Source organism: Oreochromis aureus, linkage group 17 (genome assembly GCF_013358895.1).
Source record: "Oreochromis aureus strain Israel breed Guangdong linkage group 17, ZZ_aureus, whole genome shotgun sequence".
Lineage (NCBI taxonomy): Eukaryota > Metazoa > Chordata > Actinopteri > Cichliformes > Cichlidae > Oreochromis > Oreochromis aureus.
This window is the reverse complement of record NC_052958.1, coordinates 37,651,619-37,670,435: the sequence shown is the minus strand read 5'-3', so window position 1 is coordinate 37,670,435 and position 18,817 is coordinate 37,651,619. Positions and strand designations below refer to the sequence as shown.

The 18,817-nt window shown below is 39.9% G+C and overlaps 1 protein-coding gene across 5 annotated transcripts in view; it reads left to right on the top strand.

Annotated features, from left to right (window-relative positions):
* Positions 1-6,695: 6,695 nt before the first annotated feature.
* Positions 6,696-18,817, top strand: part of LOC116316282 (DENN domain-containing protein 5B-like) — an 80,284-nt gene continuing 68,162 nt past the window's right edge. For 4 of the 5 annotated variants that reach the window (XM_031734826.2, XM_039600919.1, XM_039600918.1 and 1 more), the window contains exon 1: positions 6,716-7,042. In XM_031734826.2, the coding sequence (XP_031590686.1) occupies positions 6,934-7,042 (109 nt within the window). In that variant the 5' untranslated portion in view covers positions 6,716-6,933. Of the gene's footprint in view, positions 7,043-18,817 lie in introns of all 5 variants that reach the window. The other variant, XM_039600917.1, reaches the window with a different exon arrangement.

Here is an 18,817-nt window from a genome sequence, read left to right as displayed (position 1 = left end):
CGCAGTCCTGGGAACAGCTAAGATACTGCGCAGGACCCTCAAGCCGGTTGTCAGCCACCTCCTGTACATGGATGACATCAAGCTGTATGCCAAGAGTGAACGAGACATCGATTCACTGATACACACTACCAGGCTATACAGCAATGACATTGGAATGTCGTTCGGACTGGAGAAGTGTAGTCAGATGGTAACAAAGAGAGGGAAGGTAGTCAGAACTGAGGGGATTGAACTACCAGAAGGCAACATTGCAGATATAGAGGACAGTTACAAGTACCTGGGGATCCCGCTGGCGAATGGGAACCATGAAGAGGCCGCTAGGAAAGCTGCAACCACCAAGTACCTGCAGAGGGTCAGGCAAGTCCTGAGGAGTCAGCTGAATGGTAAGAACAAGATCTGGGCCATCAACACCTATGCCCTGCCCGTGATCAGGTACCCTGCTGGGGTAATAGGCTGGCCAAAGGAGGAGATAGAAGCCACTGACATAAAGACAAGAAAGCTCCTTACCATGCATGGAGGGTTTCACCCCAAGTCCAGCACCCTGAGGCTGTACGCTAAGCGGAAGGAAGGGGGCCGGGGATTGGTTAGTGTGTGTGTGTGTGTGTGTGTGTGTATATACACACATATGTATGTGTGTGTGTGTGTGTGTGTGTGTGTGTGTGTGTGTATATATATTTATTATTTAGCATACATTAAAAATCACACCAAAATTTATAATTTTCCTTGAGGTCCTTTCAAAGCACTTTATACAACATGCCGCATTCTCACATCTCAAAGGCTGACGGGGTATTGTCACCCTGCCAGGCAGTCCATGTGGATATTCAAGTCAATGCGAGAACGAGGCAACGTAGGATTTTTAAATGGATACCATAAGACATATCTACTAATGGATTAGTTTGAATCCTAGAGGTAAAGTTTTCTGAAAATCTTATGAATATGTTAACTCAAGAAGGAAGTGACCTAGGATTTTCAAATTCATCCCATAGGGGCAGCTACTAAAATTATTTGAAAAGGTCAAATATCTGTCAACTTTCCTGAAAAACACCTAGGACTTTTAAAATTAAAACATGGGTTCATCTACTAGCAGGCTGAGGGATAGAACTGGCAAGCACCAGTATTTTCTTTTCAACCTTCCTCTTACCAGATATAGTGACAACCGCCCCCCCTCCCAATACCAAATATGGAGGGTCATTGCACCGAGTGCTCTGATTGCCACTGGGACCACTGGTACCTTCACCCTCCTCATCTTCTCAAGCACTTCTCTAGTCTTCTCCATGGAGGGTGACTAGCTCATCGAAAGAATGCCAAGAGTGTGCAAAGCAGTAATCAAAGGCTGGATATTTTGAATAATTTAAAACATAAAAAATGTTTTAAATTATTCAAAAACATAAAAAATGTTTTGAGTTATTTCACACTTTTTATTTACTACATAACTCCATATGTGTTCATTCACAGTTTTGATGCCTTCAGTGAGAATCTACAATGTAAATAGTCATGAAAATAAAGAAAAACCATTAAAGGAGAATGTGTGTCTAAAGGAGGAGGCAGAAATGGAGAACATCTGGGATGTGTTAGAATAGTCTGAAAGAGTCATCCCTCTCCTTTTCTTGGAAAATGTCCTGAGGTGGGAAAAAAGTGGACAGGTCAGGAAAAGAGAAGAGCAGTGTGTTGAGAATCCAAATGATCTAGTCTACTTAATAATTTGACACCAGATGTCTGCCATGTTTAAACTACAGTGGATTACAAAATGTGCACCCTACTTCAGCACAACATGTTTCTAACCTGATGTTAAATGCAGGTAAGCTATTCATTACAAAGGTTGGACTTCAAGGAATTTTCCTTTAGTCAGGGAGATAATCAAGAACCCGATGTTCTGACAAAGCTCCAGTATTGAAGAACCTCCCAGAGGGACAACCGTTTCTGCAGCACTCCACCAATGTGGCTTGTATGGCAGAGTGGTCAGTTGAAAGCCACTCATCAGTAAAAGACACCTAAAGGACTGCCAGACTTTCCCCAAACTCTCTGTGAATGGTACTCTTGGCCATTGATAGCAACAAATACTTCTGGCACAACTTCACCTACTTCCAAGGTGCATGAAGAAGATAAAGATAAATAAAATAAAATATCCTCACATGGGAGCTATCTTTTATGTAAGAATTTAGAAACCAAGAAACCTCCAAAACTTAAATCTCGTCTTTAGCACAACCTTCACACCAAAAACCGGGAACATTAAAGAAATAATTTTAAAACATTGGCATATCCTTGAAAATGGTCCTAACTTATTAGGGCCATTAAAGAACCACCAATGATAACTTATAAGAGAGGTAAAAATATTAGAGATAGGGTTCCCGGAGCTCTCCAGGTCTGTAATACTCCAGATATCCTGATAAGTCATAACCTACAAGGTAATTTCAAATGTGGGTCTTGCATAGACTGTCAATACACAAAAAATGTAAAATCATTTAAAGACCCTATTAGTGGCAAGATCATTGACATAAAGGGCTTTATTACTTGTAGAACTAAAAATGTAATCGACATGATACAGTGCCCATGCAATATAGAAGAAACATGCCGCCCTATAAACTGAATTAATGAACACAAAAGTTCAATTAAGAGACTTGATAGGCATTGAAGCCATTAAACCCAGTCAAAGAGGTGGTAATATTAATTTTATCAGAAACAAAGAGAAGTAGTACGGATATTTCGTTTAAAGAGTTTACACCCTAGAGGCATGAATGAGGAGTTTCTGTGAGCTGTACCTTTGGTGTTTTTGTTTTTTAACTAGATTTTTGCATTGTCTCCCTCTTTTAAAGTTCCTGTACTTAGATTAACTTTTAATTTTTATCTTATTTTTTATATTAACTTATTAGCATTTTTCTGTGTAACTTTGAGTATTTTTACATTAAGATGTGAGGATATTTTATTCCATCCATCCATTCGCTTCCGCTTGTCCTTTTCAGGGTCGGGGGGGGGGCGCTGGAGCCTATCCCAGCTGTCATAGGGCGAGAGGCGGGGTACACCCTGGACAGGTTGCCAGTCTGTCACAGGGCCAACACACAGGGACAGACAACCATGCGCACTCACATTCACACCTAGTGGCAATTTGAATTATCCAATTAACCTATCCCCACAAGTTGCATGTCTTTGGACGGTGGGAGGAAGCCGGAGTACCCTGACCTCACAGCCCATTGTTCGCCAGTGGTACTAGTTTCAGTCATTGTGCAGACATCCTCATTGTGAGGTTGGGGAAACCTGAAGTCAGCTGAGACTGAAGAAGTCACTTGGTTGAGTGACAAAAAGTTTCTCCTACTGAAAATGCAATGTCTAGATGAAGAAAAGCAACTTTTTGAGATGGATGAATGAATCACCTGGAGGATTGGGCATGCATCAAGACAAGTGATCGTTAAGTGATGTAGCTTGCCATCACCAGTGTGTGAATGTGTGTGTGAATGGGTGGATGACTGGGTGTGTAAAGCGCTTTGAGGTCCTTAGGGACTAGTAAAGCGCTATACAAATACAGACCATTTACCATTTACCATTTAAGAAACTGCTACATTATTAGGACTGGCAAAATCTACAGCTTTGTACATCCTGAGAAAGACAGACAGCACTGGTGAACTCAACAGTCCAAAAAATATGCAATGTTTTTGTCCAACCTTCTGAATTAAAGCTAAAAGGCTGCACTTGAATTGCACCCAAGTGGTTTCATTTGAAATTCATTGTGGTAATGTATAGAACCAAAATTAGAAAAAAGTTGTCTCTGTCCAAATATTTCACCAGTTTTCTTCCTTTCCAGTCTTTGAAATCTGATCAGTGTAACTTGTTGTTTTTGTTTTTTTTTACCCTAAAAACTAAGGTTTGATTAAACCATTGTTAGGAAGAAATGTTTTCATATATGATCAAGATGTCCTTTTATACTTTCATATTTTTATACTGCAGGGATTAAGGAGGGTGGAATGCTTACTTGAAATCAGCCATTAACGCACTAAACATTGTTATGCATTCCACTACTTGTTGCCTGTATTAAGTTCAGGGCTTAATATATATAACCAACAGCAGGCCCTCATTAGGGAGAGTTCAAGGTAAAGTGCTACACGCTTATACAACACAGGTTTAGACAGGAGAACCCTCCTTGGCATTGGGTGTGATAACGAAGTGTTCTGTGCAACAAGAAATAGACTTTATTGTGTCGGTTAAAGCTGAAATCAGCATGAAAATAAAATGTCCCTGGTAAAAACCAAGTTAGGGAGGAGTTTTCCCACACAGGACAAGATCCCTGACTGAAGGTCAATGACTGTTGCCATGTGGAAAGACCGTGAAGAGAACAAACCAGGGAGCACCAAGTCTAAACAATGGCTCTTCCCCTGCGTCATTTTTCAACTAATCAATGGATGCACATTCTTATATAAAACTTTGTGTAACTGCTAAAATAGTTTTGTATCTTTTGGGAAGATGGCTGCAGCTAACTGCTTGCAGACCGCTAATTTTTAATTCTCCAGTGTGTAAATAAAGAACGAGGATAGAACTTCTCTTGTCATCTCCTAGGCAGATAAACGAACGGGCTGACACCATCACTGTATATTTATGAAATATTACAGTCAAAATAATAAGTAAATCCTCTACTGTTCATCTTGATGTGTGGGTGGGTGTATTTGTATTTCACCACCCAGGGGAGTGGAAATATTGCACTACACATATGTGTATAAGTTGAAAAAAAATAACAGTTGTCTTCAACTTAAAAGAAACAAAGTTGTACTGTGATATGCAATAAAAAAATGCAAAAACAGTAAGCCATTATCTGGTGGGGAGTTTATGAAAGAGTGTTTGTTGGCTGAAATTGGATAAACTCTACTCATATCCTCATTTATGTTATGTTGATGTCATGCAGGTCAAAGGTGAACAATGATCTGGATGTGCCCAGATCTCATGTACAAGGCATGGCTTGTAAAAAACATTTCATTTTTGATGGGGAAAACCACCAATACCACTATAACAGCTTCTGTCTTTAGTTATTCTACATATTTATGTACAAAAAGGTAACAAACTGTGCATAATGTATACATGTGTACTCTGTATTTATATATGTGTATATATGGTATATTTCTGCTCACATTCTGTAACTTCTGTCGGTGCTGTGCTATTGGAAACCGAATTTCCCGGAGGAACCCACCCGAGGGATTAATAAAGTTTTATCTAATCTAATCTAATGTGCTAGCTATATCAGAGCAATCAGCTGCATGTGACATTCACACTGTTCTGTCATGAAACAACATTTTCCAGGAAGTGGACCCCAGATGCAGGACTCAAAACTCAGGTTAAAAGAAAAAAAAAACCCCTAACCTTTATCAAGGTTGATTGCAGAGTGCAACAAAGTTCAAGATCCACGAGAACATGGGGCAGAAAACAGAAACTCACAAGGACAGGACACAATTCTGTTAGTTGGAATCGAGAGTTGTTCTTACCAGCTACTTTGTAATAGAATAGAATAATTCTTTAATTGTCCCACAAGAGGAAATTTGGTTGTAACAGTAGCAAAGAAAAAAGCACATATACAAACAGAACAGGACACAAAACAGAAACACAATTTTTACAGAAAAAATATTTACGTCATGGACAATTGTTACAAAAACAGAGTACTGTACAGTTATTAAGATTAAATAGGAGAGGGATCAGCATTTATGTTGTTAAATGTTTTTGCTTGTAAGACTTAAACATTTAACTGTAGGACAGTAGATATTACTGGACAAAGGATGCTGGAAATGGAGCTTCCAAGAAGGAGGATAAGAGGAACATCACAGAAAAGGATAATGGAGTACATACAGAGGGTTGGTGTGACAGAAGACAGGGGGAGATGGAGGCAGATGATCAGCGGAAAGAAGAAGAGTTTAAAGATTTGTCTTTACTTTGAAAAGGGACCATTTCAAACAATCTCCAGCTACCTGTTGTTGAAACTGCTGTTCTTCTTGTGTGCCCTTCCATCTGACCGCCAGAGGGAGACAACGTAATATATAGTGCACTCAGCCGAATTATTAAATTGAGATGATGTATACATCTGAGGACCTGCAATTACAGAAATTTGTGTTTATCAGAGAAGTCAAGCACGTGTATGTTAAATAAATCATGTAGATTTTACCATTCTGGGTGAAGGGTCAATGACCATTACAAGTTTTGTGTGTTTTAGTACACATGCACCAAAAGCTGTGAACTCTATTTTTCTATTGAAATCTATTAAAATCATCGTTCACAGACAACTCTTCTGTGTTGTTTTTCATAACACAGTCCCTATCCGCTGCAGTTTACTATTGTCTGTGGCTAATATTACGTGTTTTTACACGGAAGAAAATTTTGTCTTTTGCATTTTCAAAGGTTGATTTTATGTGTCTCTAAAAGTTAGTTGGACACAACTTTTTATTATTTGAAAATGTAAGTGACATAATATGCGGTATAGGTGATGAGATCCTTTAAAACTATTAAATTGTGCTGAAAAGTCTTGAAAAGGACCTTAAATCCCTACAAAAATGCAAATAGTCAGTCATATTTTTTAAGTAGGGTATTTATTTAATTATTTGTTTATAATTTAAACGAGTAACCGTGTGTTGCAGTCTATCAGCTTGACGAATATGAGGACCATAGGTTGTATTTGAATATCCCGCCTCGTCAGTCGACTCCTCCGAGCTTTGCCGAGGCGGGGATTCACACAGCTCTCTTCTCCCGTAGAGTTAGTATTGTGTCGGGAAGCTGCACCGAAGCTCCGGTCACTGAAAGGTAACTTTTATAAAGCAGCTCTTATACTGTGTGTTGTTTCACTTTCTCATACGAACCGTAACAGAAGAGCGTTATCAAAGACTGGAGCATTTTATTTAGCCCCCCGCCTTTTCCTCTTGGATGTATTGCTTGAAAAACTAGGAACGGACCGCGCAGCTCACCGAAGCCGGGATGAGCGGGACCTCCGCGGGGTCGGCCGCGGCGCCCTGCCGCTTCGCGCACTACTTTGTTATTTGTGGAATAGACACAGAAACGGGACTTGAACCGGACGAGCTAGCAGGTATGTGGCTTCTTTCTGTTTTTGAGGTATTAACGTGTTTTAAAGTCAAATGGAACCTCAACGGTCCCCTCTCGCTTAATACGGTGTTGTTAACTATAACGATCCATCCACCGCTATGGAGCTCTGACTTTTTATTGTAAAGCATTTAATACATTTATGTAACATATAGTGAGATTTCAAAACATCCTAAACACGAGTTACACATATACACCTTCACAAATAAGTGGAATGAAACAGTTACTTCAAAGAGTTACTACAGTGCAAATCAGCAGTGTCTATACATTAGGTGAACGGAATAAAGATATGCATCATTCCTGTCTGATCACAGTATATGAGCAGCGGAAACCAGTGTCATTTAAGGTAATAAGCTTTTGAGAAATCAGCAGTAACCTATCTTTTCCGAATCCTATAATCTGATCTCGGCTTCCTGTGCTGTGCTACATCTCAGAGCTGCTCTGTAGCTTCAGTGTCAGTGTTTCCCAAATGAATCGATGTTGAGTTTGATGCTTGTTGTGGCTTAAAATTATACATTTTAAGTAACTTTTACAACAAAATAAAGCCATGCTTGGATACATTACGTGTTCTTCGCCGGTTTGTTTGTATGAGTTTTAATAGTAAAATAAAAACGCAGAGTTGTATTCAGTACTACCACAGGTGTGGATGGTGATATTGTCTCCACAGCAGAATTTATTTTTTGACATGTAATTCCTGTACATAGATGGCAGGATCCCTATTCACAGAAATCTTTTTCATCCTGGTTATTAAAGAAGAGCCGATGTCTGCTCTTCAGTGGCACCAACCTCAGTTTCAGCAGTTTTTATTTTCTCCCTCTGTAACAGCCAGAGTGGAGTTTTAAAAAGAGTGCACTTTGATTTTTGGCAAGCTTTGCTTTGTGGATCAACAAGAGAGTTGCTTGCTGTATTGCATCACAGTTGAATTGTAACTTTTGCCTCTGGGGCAAAGTAATGAATTGTAAAGTCAATGTGTTCATGTTGCACACAAGTGACTTGGCTTAAAGCCTGGATGATTAAGTGAAACGAGTGAAGTTAATCTAGCCCTAACAAAACTGAACATATATACATATAGTATATTCAAATTTTATTGGAAAGGGGAAATAATGGCGTTATTGTTGCTAACTTTTCAGCGCTGAGTTTCATAAACCAATTGCTTATCCTTTCTTTCAATAAAGACACTGCTTGACTGTGGCCGTCTGCTCAGCAGTGATGCTGCACTGCTGAGATACAAACTGTAAAGGCATCATTTGTTTAAAAAAAACCCTTAATAGTAAGTATTTTAAAAATATACTTAAAACTGCTGTGGTGGGAAGCTACAGTTTTATACCAAAGATACATTATATACTTCCTATGCTTTAAACTTCATTAAAGATGATCAGTGGTGAAGTAGCCAGCTTGGTGAGGATTCCCAATGGGCTGTTTAAAAATGAAAATCATAACATTAGTTAGTCAGCTCTAAGAGTGAGCCACTGGATGACAACAGATTCATCAGACAGATGCTACCAGCTCAAGAAATCCTTCATCCCAAATCTTTGAAGCTGGTTCTGCCCAAATAGCTTATCTTTGGTAATTTCATCATAGATACTTTTGAGACCAACAAGGACACAACAAATGCTGAAAGATGATGCAGTATAGCCTCATCATGTTGTCAAACTATTACCATCAAAAATCCCAGTTAAATAAAGTAGCCTGTTATTTGTGCTCTCAGGCTGTGAAAAGAAGAAATCTTATCAGGAAAATCACAATAAGATGAATATGGAATCCAGTCAGTTTTTCTTATAAATAAACTAAATGTGTTGCTTTTATGAATAGAATTTTTTTTTAAAACAAAATGTGAAATAGCTGCTCTGACTATCTGTAATCAGATCTGCTTCCACGGTATCTGGTGATCTCCAGTTGTACACAAAGATAATATTGCAATGATTGATGTCAACATATTAATTTTTTTTTTGTCAAGCTTATGCAGCATCTCAGCACCCCACTTATTCTTTGCCCCTAAGTTAGAGGCAGATACAAACAGAGTGACCCACATTAGGCTGTGTTTTTGCTTTTTTTAGGCTGCCACTCCCCTCCTCCCTGCTTTTTGTGTGTTACTGTGGCCTTATTTCCCTCTACTTATTGTTTTAGTAAGAGGGCCCAACTTCCTGCAGACCTGCCTCAACCTCCTTTTACAGTTGGCAGTACCTTCTCGCCCTCCCTGTATGTCTGCTATCTGTGTCTATTATCAGACACGTGTTTCCCACACAGACTTGGGTGAAAACCAAAGTCCATGTGTGGATAATTGTATCAGTTTGTATTTTTAATTATATTATATTTTCATTAATTTATACATCAGAGAAAATAACATCATGCACAATTTATTTGCTCTTGGAGAATGCTCACTCCTCTTTTTAAAAGTTAGTTGTTGGTAACCAGCCAATCCTAAGCGTAGTATATCCTAGCTCATTGGCCGCTGTGTTATTGTGGCAATCCTTGATATCATCCTCCTGCATCCTTCAAAAGGGGTCTTTTGAGTATTTGAATGTAGTCAAACTTATCTTCTGCTCTTGAGCTGAAATCTCCAGAACCAATCAGCTGTTGAGGAACTTTTTCTTAACTGGTTAAATCTCTCCTGTAAGAAGTCACTGTCTCAGCCCAGGTCCACACCCCATACCACACCACTCAGCCTCAGGGGTATAAATACATCCTGGCTGTCATACAGGCCCTAAAATAGCTTGTGCATTCTAACACCAGATGCATTTTGGGTCAGCGGCATTGTGGAGTTAAAGTGACCAGCCTGACAAGCTAACTTTGGGGTGAGAGCTGTCACGTGTAGATTTAGATATGAGGTCATGGCTTGCACATCTCTCTTCTGTCTCTCAGTGTAAGAAAGTTATGTGCCCTTGGTGGAGGGGAAGCAGCTGGTGGTTTCAGACCCCTGTAAATGGTAAATGGCCTGTATTTGTATAGTGCTTTACTAGTCCCTAAGGACCCCAAAGCGCTTTACACATCCAGTCATCCACCCATTCACACACTGGTGATGGCAAGCTACGTTGTAGCCACAGCCACCCTGGGGCGCACTGACAGAGGCGAGGCTGCCGGACACTGGCGCCACCGGGCCCTCTGACCACTACCAGTAGGCAACGGGTGAAGTGTCTTGCCCAAGGACACAACGACCGAGACTGTCCGAGCCGGGGCTCGAACCGGCAACCTTCCGATTACAAGGCGAACTCCCAACTCTTGAGCCACGATCGCCCCGTAGCCTAAATCTTCCAGGTTATTAAAGACAGTTCTGTTTTCAGGAATGTATCTAAAATGTTTTCACTACCGGTTCAACTGTGTATGTTAAGCTTGCTCAGCTATAAAAAGAATAAACATATATGATGTGAACTTTCATCTTATGGCAACATTTATGGCAGGTTGTAGTGACAGTGTTGATATGCCTGACAATCTCATTTTGTAGCAAAAAATGACTGATAATGAAGATATTTTTATCTTCAACAGATACTGACAAAGTTTAACTGTGAGAACATGATTTGCAGTTGAAATAAGGTGATAAATTTGAAATACATGTTATTGCAATACTCAGCATTGCAAAATGTTAAAAATCTCAATAATAATCTATCATTGTGATAATGTCATATTGTTAGATGCCTGGGGATTTCCTCCCTCACCAGCCAGTTTGGGATGCTGTATGATCGATCCGCGGGGAGACTTCACTTCTCCAATGGGCCATTCTATACCCATTTATGGCTCTTAATATTGTGTTTGCATAGTAACCTCCCTTGCTACTAGCTTGGAAGCTGCTCAGTGCAGGTTTAAATATCAGTGAAGCACAGGGGCTTACAGGACAGCCCTGAGGTGGGAGTGTCTTTGGGCTGCTGCTGCAGGCCACAATGGGATTTAAACTGCTAAAACTCCCCTCTGGCCTGGACCATCTGTCTGCACCAGAGCAGCCTGAGAGCAGTCAGGACAAAGACTGCATCATAACGGCCAACATGACAAGTATGCTAATGACAGGGGCTAACAACAGTGATGGGTGCTCCTGTTGACTCACGTTAACAATAGTGTGCATGGGTAATGGACAGATTATATGGCACAGACTCTTATGCTAACATCTCTGCAGTTTTTGTATTGTAATAATATTGTTCTCATTTTCAAATAGAATTTTTGACTCCTTTTTCTTTCCGAGTATTTGTCCTTTTGGACAGTGACTCCACTTTTGCCATGCTTGCTTTTGCTACAGATCTTAGTCTTTCTGAATGTGGATTTCTTTCTTTCACGCATCATTACTTCCTTCCTCCTCTCTTCTAGCCTCAGTCTCTTTTACTTTGCTGTCCCCAGTTTGTTGCCTCGTGTTCTGTCAGCATGGCCGGCCTGTTGTTAAGCTTTTTAGAGTAATCTGTTTGGACACTTCCTCCAGGCTACACTGAGCACATCTCTGTAATATAACATACAGCCAGGCCTAAGCAGTGCCTCCTCTACTCCCCTACACACACTCAGGCTATTGACTCCACTCTGCTTCCTTCAATGTTTGACCAACAGCATCCTCTTATTATAAAACTTGTCACTAAAGGTGGACTTTTTAATGACTGTGGATGTTTTTGCCTCACTTGACATGGAAACAAAAGTTTTCTCCTGACTGAGTTCTGACGTTCCCCAAAAGAACAACAAACACTTAGATGTAGAAAAATGTGCTTGTATGAATGTGTGTGTAAATGGGTGAATGAGACATGTTGTATAAAGTGTTTTAAATGCTTGAGTAGAAAAGCACGATATCACAACCAGTTCATTTACCATTCTGAGCGCAAATGGTACCTCCTTCACTTACTGTCATATGCCTTCACCAAACTCACTCAGGCTGGTGGAAAGTCTGCCTTTGGCTAAAAAGATCTATCCAGAAAAACCACAAATCATTGAAGGTTTTGTTTGGTGAACTTGTGGAATACTTACCATCGAGCTTTCAGGTAGACGTTTGAAGTGTTTCTCCTCAGTCAGATTAGATCCCTTTCAGCAGTGATTTAACTATATTTATATTTTTGGGCCAACATACATATAATGTCAGACTCCCGTATAGATTTCCTGGAATAATAATCTGTTTAATCTTGCTTGACTTAACCAAGTAGCATGAAGATAAACAAATGAAATGATAAAATGAATTCTATGGGATTGTGAACTTTGAAATAATTGTCACCTCTCGACTCTACGCGTGTCACATAGTTGTGTGGGATGTTCAGTGTTAAATGAAATCCTAGATCTTGCTCACAGATATTTGATTTAACCTTTAAAAATGCTGCTGTGTCTTTTTCTTAGCCCTTTGGATTTTAGATTGTTAGTTTTACAGGGAATTTATAATTCTGTGTTAAATTTTGCTATAGTTACATCATAACCACAGACCATTCTGAAATCCTACAACCTGAGGAGCACTTCCCTAGAAATGTAACAGCATGTTGCATTGGACTGCACAGATATAAATGCTGGCAATGGCATAGGCCATGTGTGTAGGCTGTACATAGATTCAGCCTACAGCGCAGGTATAAATGACACTTTACTGTTTGGAACAGCTCTTCATTGATAAAAGGGAAGCAAAGAGAGTGTCAAGCAAAGAGTCAGGAGATATGGGGCCCCATCCTGGATGAGAGGCTGCTAATCAAAGTTAAGAGTCAGGGGGTGGGGTGCGGTAATGATCGATCGCCTGCTTGTGGGAGTCAGTGGGGCCTGCCAACATCAAAGAATGCTGGGAGCTGTTGCAGTAATATCCCTTTGCAAACCCCTCTCAGTCTCTCAAACCAAAGTGAGCAGTTGCTCTTGAAAGGTCTGAACAACCATCTCATAGCCCCTCCCTTGAAATGACCTCTAACCCCAAGCTCCATATGTTCTCTCTCAACGTGACCTTAAAGAGACAAAAGAGGCAGTGAAAGCCGAAAAGATTGGTTCTTGTAGATGTCTGCAACAGTTGTAGTTGGACATGAACGTGATGAGTCAGCTCCACTGACTTTGTTTTCTGTTGCTGATTTTGTATAGAGGTTTGAGGTTTTCTTTGATTGCAGCTGTTCAGAGCGGGCGCATTTAATTATGGAATAAACATGCACAAGACTGAAGAGTTAAAAAGGAAGCTGAAGAGAGAGACAGCAATGGTTGTTGGCAGAAGCATCCATACATTTACAATTTCACGTGTGAAATAAATGGAAATTCTCTGACTATGTTCTCCGATACAACTCAGCATCTTCTTCCTGTATTTACTGTTGTTACTACCTCCTCAGACACTTCTGGCCAATGAGCAGTGGTTTCTAGTGACGCATTTTGGTTCGATTGGAGTTCACTTGGGTTTTTCTCTGTGTGGAAACAAACCAAAACCATGGGAAAAAGCTACAAGTTTACAAGTTTACTCATCAACTGATTCACGTGTGTGTGTGTGTGTGTGCATCTGTGTGTGTGCGTCATTCTATCACTTTTGACAGAAAAATAAGTTAGCAATGAAAAAAATCAACAGCCTTAATTTAAACAGAAGCTACTGGGAGGAGCTAACTAAAAAAGAGGCTGAGCAGAGTACACTGAAAGCTAAGCTTTGACTAATGAGTCCAAATTAGTTTTCATTGATCTTAAATATAATGCTCCAGCATATTACAGCCAGGGGACATGTACAGGCAGCATGGCTCTGATAAACTTCATCATGGTAACTGCAGACTGTGGTGTTATGGCAGAGGGCCTGTAAATCTCCTTACATAACTGTGATAGACTGCCCAGTGGCAGCTAAGACCCCTTATGACGGATTAGAGCTGCTGCTGACATCACCTCACTGTAGCTGTTTTGTTCATGGATACCAGAAAATGTTGAAAGAATTTATACAAACACCATAAAGCCTGTCATATGAGACTGTCAGAATGTGTAATGAGCTCACTTTACCTTTATGAAGTCACAGTGTTCCCAGAGACTTGCGTATTTATGCTTTTTAAATAAGTAAGTTGTCATTTTTGATTGCTTTCTGCTCTTATAGAATTATATAATCCTATTCTCACACTTGGCTTCTTTTATTTTTATTTTATCCTTCATCCACATTATTTTTTGGATGACATTCACAGTGTATTAAGCTCTGTTACCTTAGAGCGGTTATTATGCCGTTAATTAGCCTTGTCCTGTCTCCACTCTTGTGTTTGATGCTTTGTGATATAACCTTTAGTGGGAATCATCTCAGTAAATTCCTTTAAGAGAGTTTTCTAGGGTGAAAACCGCATCCTCTCATTTGTCAATCCACAGTGTGTGTGTGTGTGTGTGGGTGTGTGCGTGTGGGTGTGTGTGTGTGTGTGAGTGTGTGCGTGTGTGTGGGTGGGTGTGTGTGTGGGTGTGTGTGTCCTGATCCCTTTACTAGCTGAACTGGACTTTGATTTTTCAGAGAATGAGCTCCAACTCATCTACTGACCTCTGGTCTGTGTGATAAGGCTGAATAAACAAAAGCATGACCTTTCTCAGATAAGCAGTTCATATCGTATTCTCTCTCTCTGTCTATCTTTTCTGTTGTGAAATTTGATCTACCATAACTGGTACCAGTTTGAAACCATTCCTTGACCTTGATATTGTCTGATGTAAAACTACAGCTTCTATCAGCTGTCTCTATTAATCTTACAATGTTAAATACAGATGATTGGTAAACACTACTAATCCCACATTGTTAGCATAAGTACCTTGATGGATTGTCCTATTATGTCACAGCCCACATAAATTCCCCAACAGCCAAAATCTCCATCATCACACCGTTCCCACTTAGTTAAATGTGTTTTAATCTGTGTGACTGAGCTCGAGCCACATTCAATCAAATAAAGCCCTCTCTCCTACCCTTAAAGCAACACCAGGTTATGTAATTAGGGTGTTGGTGTACTTATCAAGGCAGATTACAGCAACTCAGCTGCTATTTCTGAAAGACGGGCTTGGATTGTTTGTGCAGCAGTGAAACGTGACAAAACGGTCAAATCTGAGAGGTACACAGACTGATCGGGAGAGAAGCTGATGAAGAGGGATTTAAAAAAATAAATAAATAAATGGTGAGAAAATTGAAGAAAAATCTCTCCAGTCTGTGACTACTGTCACAGAAAGAGATGAACCCACTAAAAACTGCAACCTATAAAATGTTTTAGGCTGTTTTATTACATTTTTAGTTCATTGTTCAGGAAGCTACAGACCCAGATACAAGAATAGAATAGAATAGCTTTTTATTGTCACTGTTACAAGAACAGTGAAAGGCAGTTTGGCATCTCTCCATGTGTGTGAAGTACACAATAGCGCAAGTATTTACACAATAACAGACAAATTTACATTTACACAAGAAAGATATGTACAAGTTATACATACACCTGCAAACATACACGCACATACATACATGTATGTATATATACATATTTGCATCCGTACATACACACATATTTCCACATACACACTTACATCTATATACATACACATACATGCCATCTAACTAGCAGGTGCATTGAGAGGTGCAGTGTGATCAGTGATATTGCACATTGAGTGGGGGATGCTGTTGGAACTATACTAAATAATGTTATAATAAATACAGTTTAAAGAGGTAAGGGTGTTGGTTGCATTGAAGTATAAACAGAAATACGATTTATAAATAAGGTGTAAGTATAGTAATCATAGTAAAGCTCTTAGCAGCTAGAGAAGTAAATATTTTGCTTAAGATGTGGTGAATTGCAAAGAGCTTCACTCAAGTGTTTCCATAAAGCAGTTTGTTGTATAACCTTCTACTCTCAATGGCTGGTATTAGATCACCCAGACGACATCACAGTTATATCAGGGTTATTTTTTAAGACTTCAAAAACTTGGGCTCACGCACAAAATCAACTGTCTTGTTTTGGTTTTTTATATTTAGTTTTCTTCTTCAGTTTTAGATTGATATAACTTGGTGCTACGGGTAACACAGGTGGACGTTTTAAATGTCTTTGTTTGCTTTGTCTAAGCTTGCATCTGTGGCATGGAAAGCAGAATATCATGTTGAATCCCTTGTGGACAGATGTTTTTCAGTCATTTCTTAGAGTTTCACCCAGAATGCATATTTGCATGGGGCGCTCCAGTGAGCTGTGTCTCTATGCTCCAGTGTAGTTCGAAGGTTAGTGTCAAGGCAGCACAAAGATACATATACACTTTACCCACTGAGAGCACACACACACACACACACTCACTCACACACACACACACACACACACACACACACACACACACACACAGACACACACACACCAGCTGTTTTTCACCAGTCTTTTGAACAAACATGTCTTTGTCTGTGTCTGTTGTTATCATGGCTCCATTTTTTCTATAATGTCTTTTCCAGGTAAAGCCTCGTTAAGCCTCAGGACGCTCACAGTACTCTAGGGTTTAATGGAGCCACAGGGGTTTACCCATTGTGTCATTGTGCTTGAAGGCTCAGATGGAATTTTCAATTCAGTTTTATTTATACAGCATCAAATCACAACAACAGTCGCCTGAAGGTGCTTTATATTGTAAGGTAGTCCCTACAATAATACATACAGAGAAAAACCCAACAATCATATGACCCCCTATGAGCAAGCACTTTGGCGACAGTGGGAAGGAAAAACTCCCTTTTAACAGGAAGAAACCTCCGACAGAACCAGGCAATTTCTTTGGGATGTAGGTGCTGTCACTAAGACCAACATTCCACATAATAGGGCTTTGTTGTGCATGACTAATATGATTGTGGTTCATCTTAAAGTTTTATGGTTAAACAAATTCCAGATGCTTATGCCTAACTGGGAAAAGATTTAGATAAAGCAGGCTGACCTAATAGCACACTGTTGGGAAAATTGCTCTACATGACAGTTTTTTTTGAATGCTTAAACCCTAACTGTGATTTCTGATGGCTTAAGCACATTTTTTGTAACTATTGGCTATTTTTGCAAAACTCTGCACACAAATAAGAAAACTCTTCACCCAATCAGCAAAACATTGTAGTTTTCTTGTAAAAGCGAATAACCTTTGCTTAACTCTCCACACCTTTGTAAAAATGGTATTTTCGTATCCAACAGTTAACACAAGCCATCATATTAATAAGCACACAATGCACCAACTACACACTGATGGTATGAATGAAAAACACACCTGGCTTTTGCTTTCTCTGTGCACAAGGTAGGCTATGTCAGTTTGAGCTCATACTTTTGTCATAGATCCATAAGCATAGAGGGATCCAAACTTCTGGTACTGGTGTTTATTCACACACATCAAAACAAACACAAGTGTTTATTTCCAAGTATAGGATTATTTGCAATCGCCATATTGACTATATGGGTTTCTTGGTCTGCAGTGAACATGCTTCCTCTGCTCCCAGCATCTGGACGTCTAGCAATTCAGTAAAGTAACAATTTCAGTATTTTTACATCTATGGTATTGTTGTGTTTCTCATTAGCATGGCAGTGCTACAAGTCTTAGTACAAAGTGACTGTACTAACCGACTCTCATTTCAAAATGTCCTTATGATGCTTGCTACAGTGTAGCGGCTTGAGTTAGGCTGAACCCGTTGGCCAGCTTCCCTCAGGGTCACTCCACGGTTGATTACATGGTCCACTATTGTAGCTCTGATGTCATCAGCAATTCTATTTCTTACTCTTCTTACCCTTCCTCTCCCCCCTCCTCGTCTTCCTCTCCCCCCCTCCTCGTCCTCCTCTTGCTCCTCCTTGTCCTTGTCGTTCACTTCATCCTACTTCTTCACCTCCACGTCCTCTTCCTTGGCCTCCTCTACTTCTCACTCTTCCTGCTCCCTCCATTGTACTCCACACACACAGCTTACCTGTATTATGGTGCTTAGGCTGATTGCAAAGTGAACTAATTATCTAAAGAAGTTTTCACATGTGACAGTGTGCCAGACAGTTGATAAAATAGTGTAAATAATGGTGTGTAAATGTGTATAGTTTTGCTAGGAGTGTGTTGATCATTTGCAAATTGAGTGTAAAGCAGTGAGTTGTGTTTACAGTTGTGCAAAAAGAGTGCTGTGCAGTGGATTGTAGCTACAGGTTTGCAAAGTGTGTGTTACAAAATGGCAAACTGAGTGCAAAGCAGTGTTTGTGCTTTTAGTTTTGCAAACTCAGTGAGTGGTTTTGCTATAAGTAATAATAGTTTTAGAAATTGTGCTATAAGAATCACAGTTAGGGTTTAAGCATTCAGAAAAAACTGTAATAGCAATTATTTATTAAAGAAGAGGCAAATTAGTGAGTATGAAAATCAAACTTTGAAAAGTTAGTCTGTATTGCCCTCATTTCATCCCTCTGTCGTGCTTTGTGCACATCTCCCACACTTCACCGTCTTTTCTCCGTATCGCCATGAGGCCGGCTGTAACTCCATAAGACATCTGTAGCTTTGGATCACTGCTTGTTTTTGTGTGATGCTTCATCTTGTTTATTAAGTCGGACAGTGCAGAATGTTGCTTTTGTCACATTTGCCAAAAAAGATTGTGTTTACATCCTTATATATAGGGATGGGTATTGTTTAGGTTTTATCTGATACCGGTGCCAAATCGGTACTTTTGAAACGGTGCCGGTGCTTAAACGGTGCTTAAACGGTGCTTAAAGAATGGAGAACACAAACTTTGTCCAAAAACCTCTTATGCTTTTATTTTTAGCAGTCTCCTTTTTTCTGCAAAATGATAAGCACTGTCCAGCTCCACGCACGGGGCGATCCGCGCTAACTCGCTAATGGAGATTTACCACACCCGCAGTAGATGTGCTCGGTGTGAGGTCTCGCAGCAAGCTATCAAATACGGTGC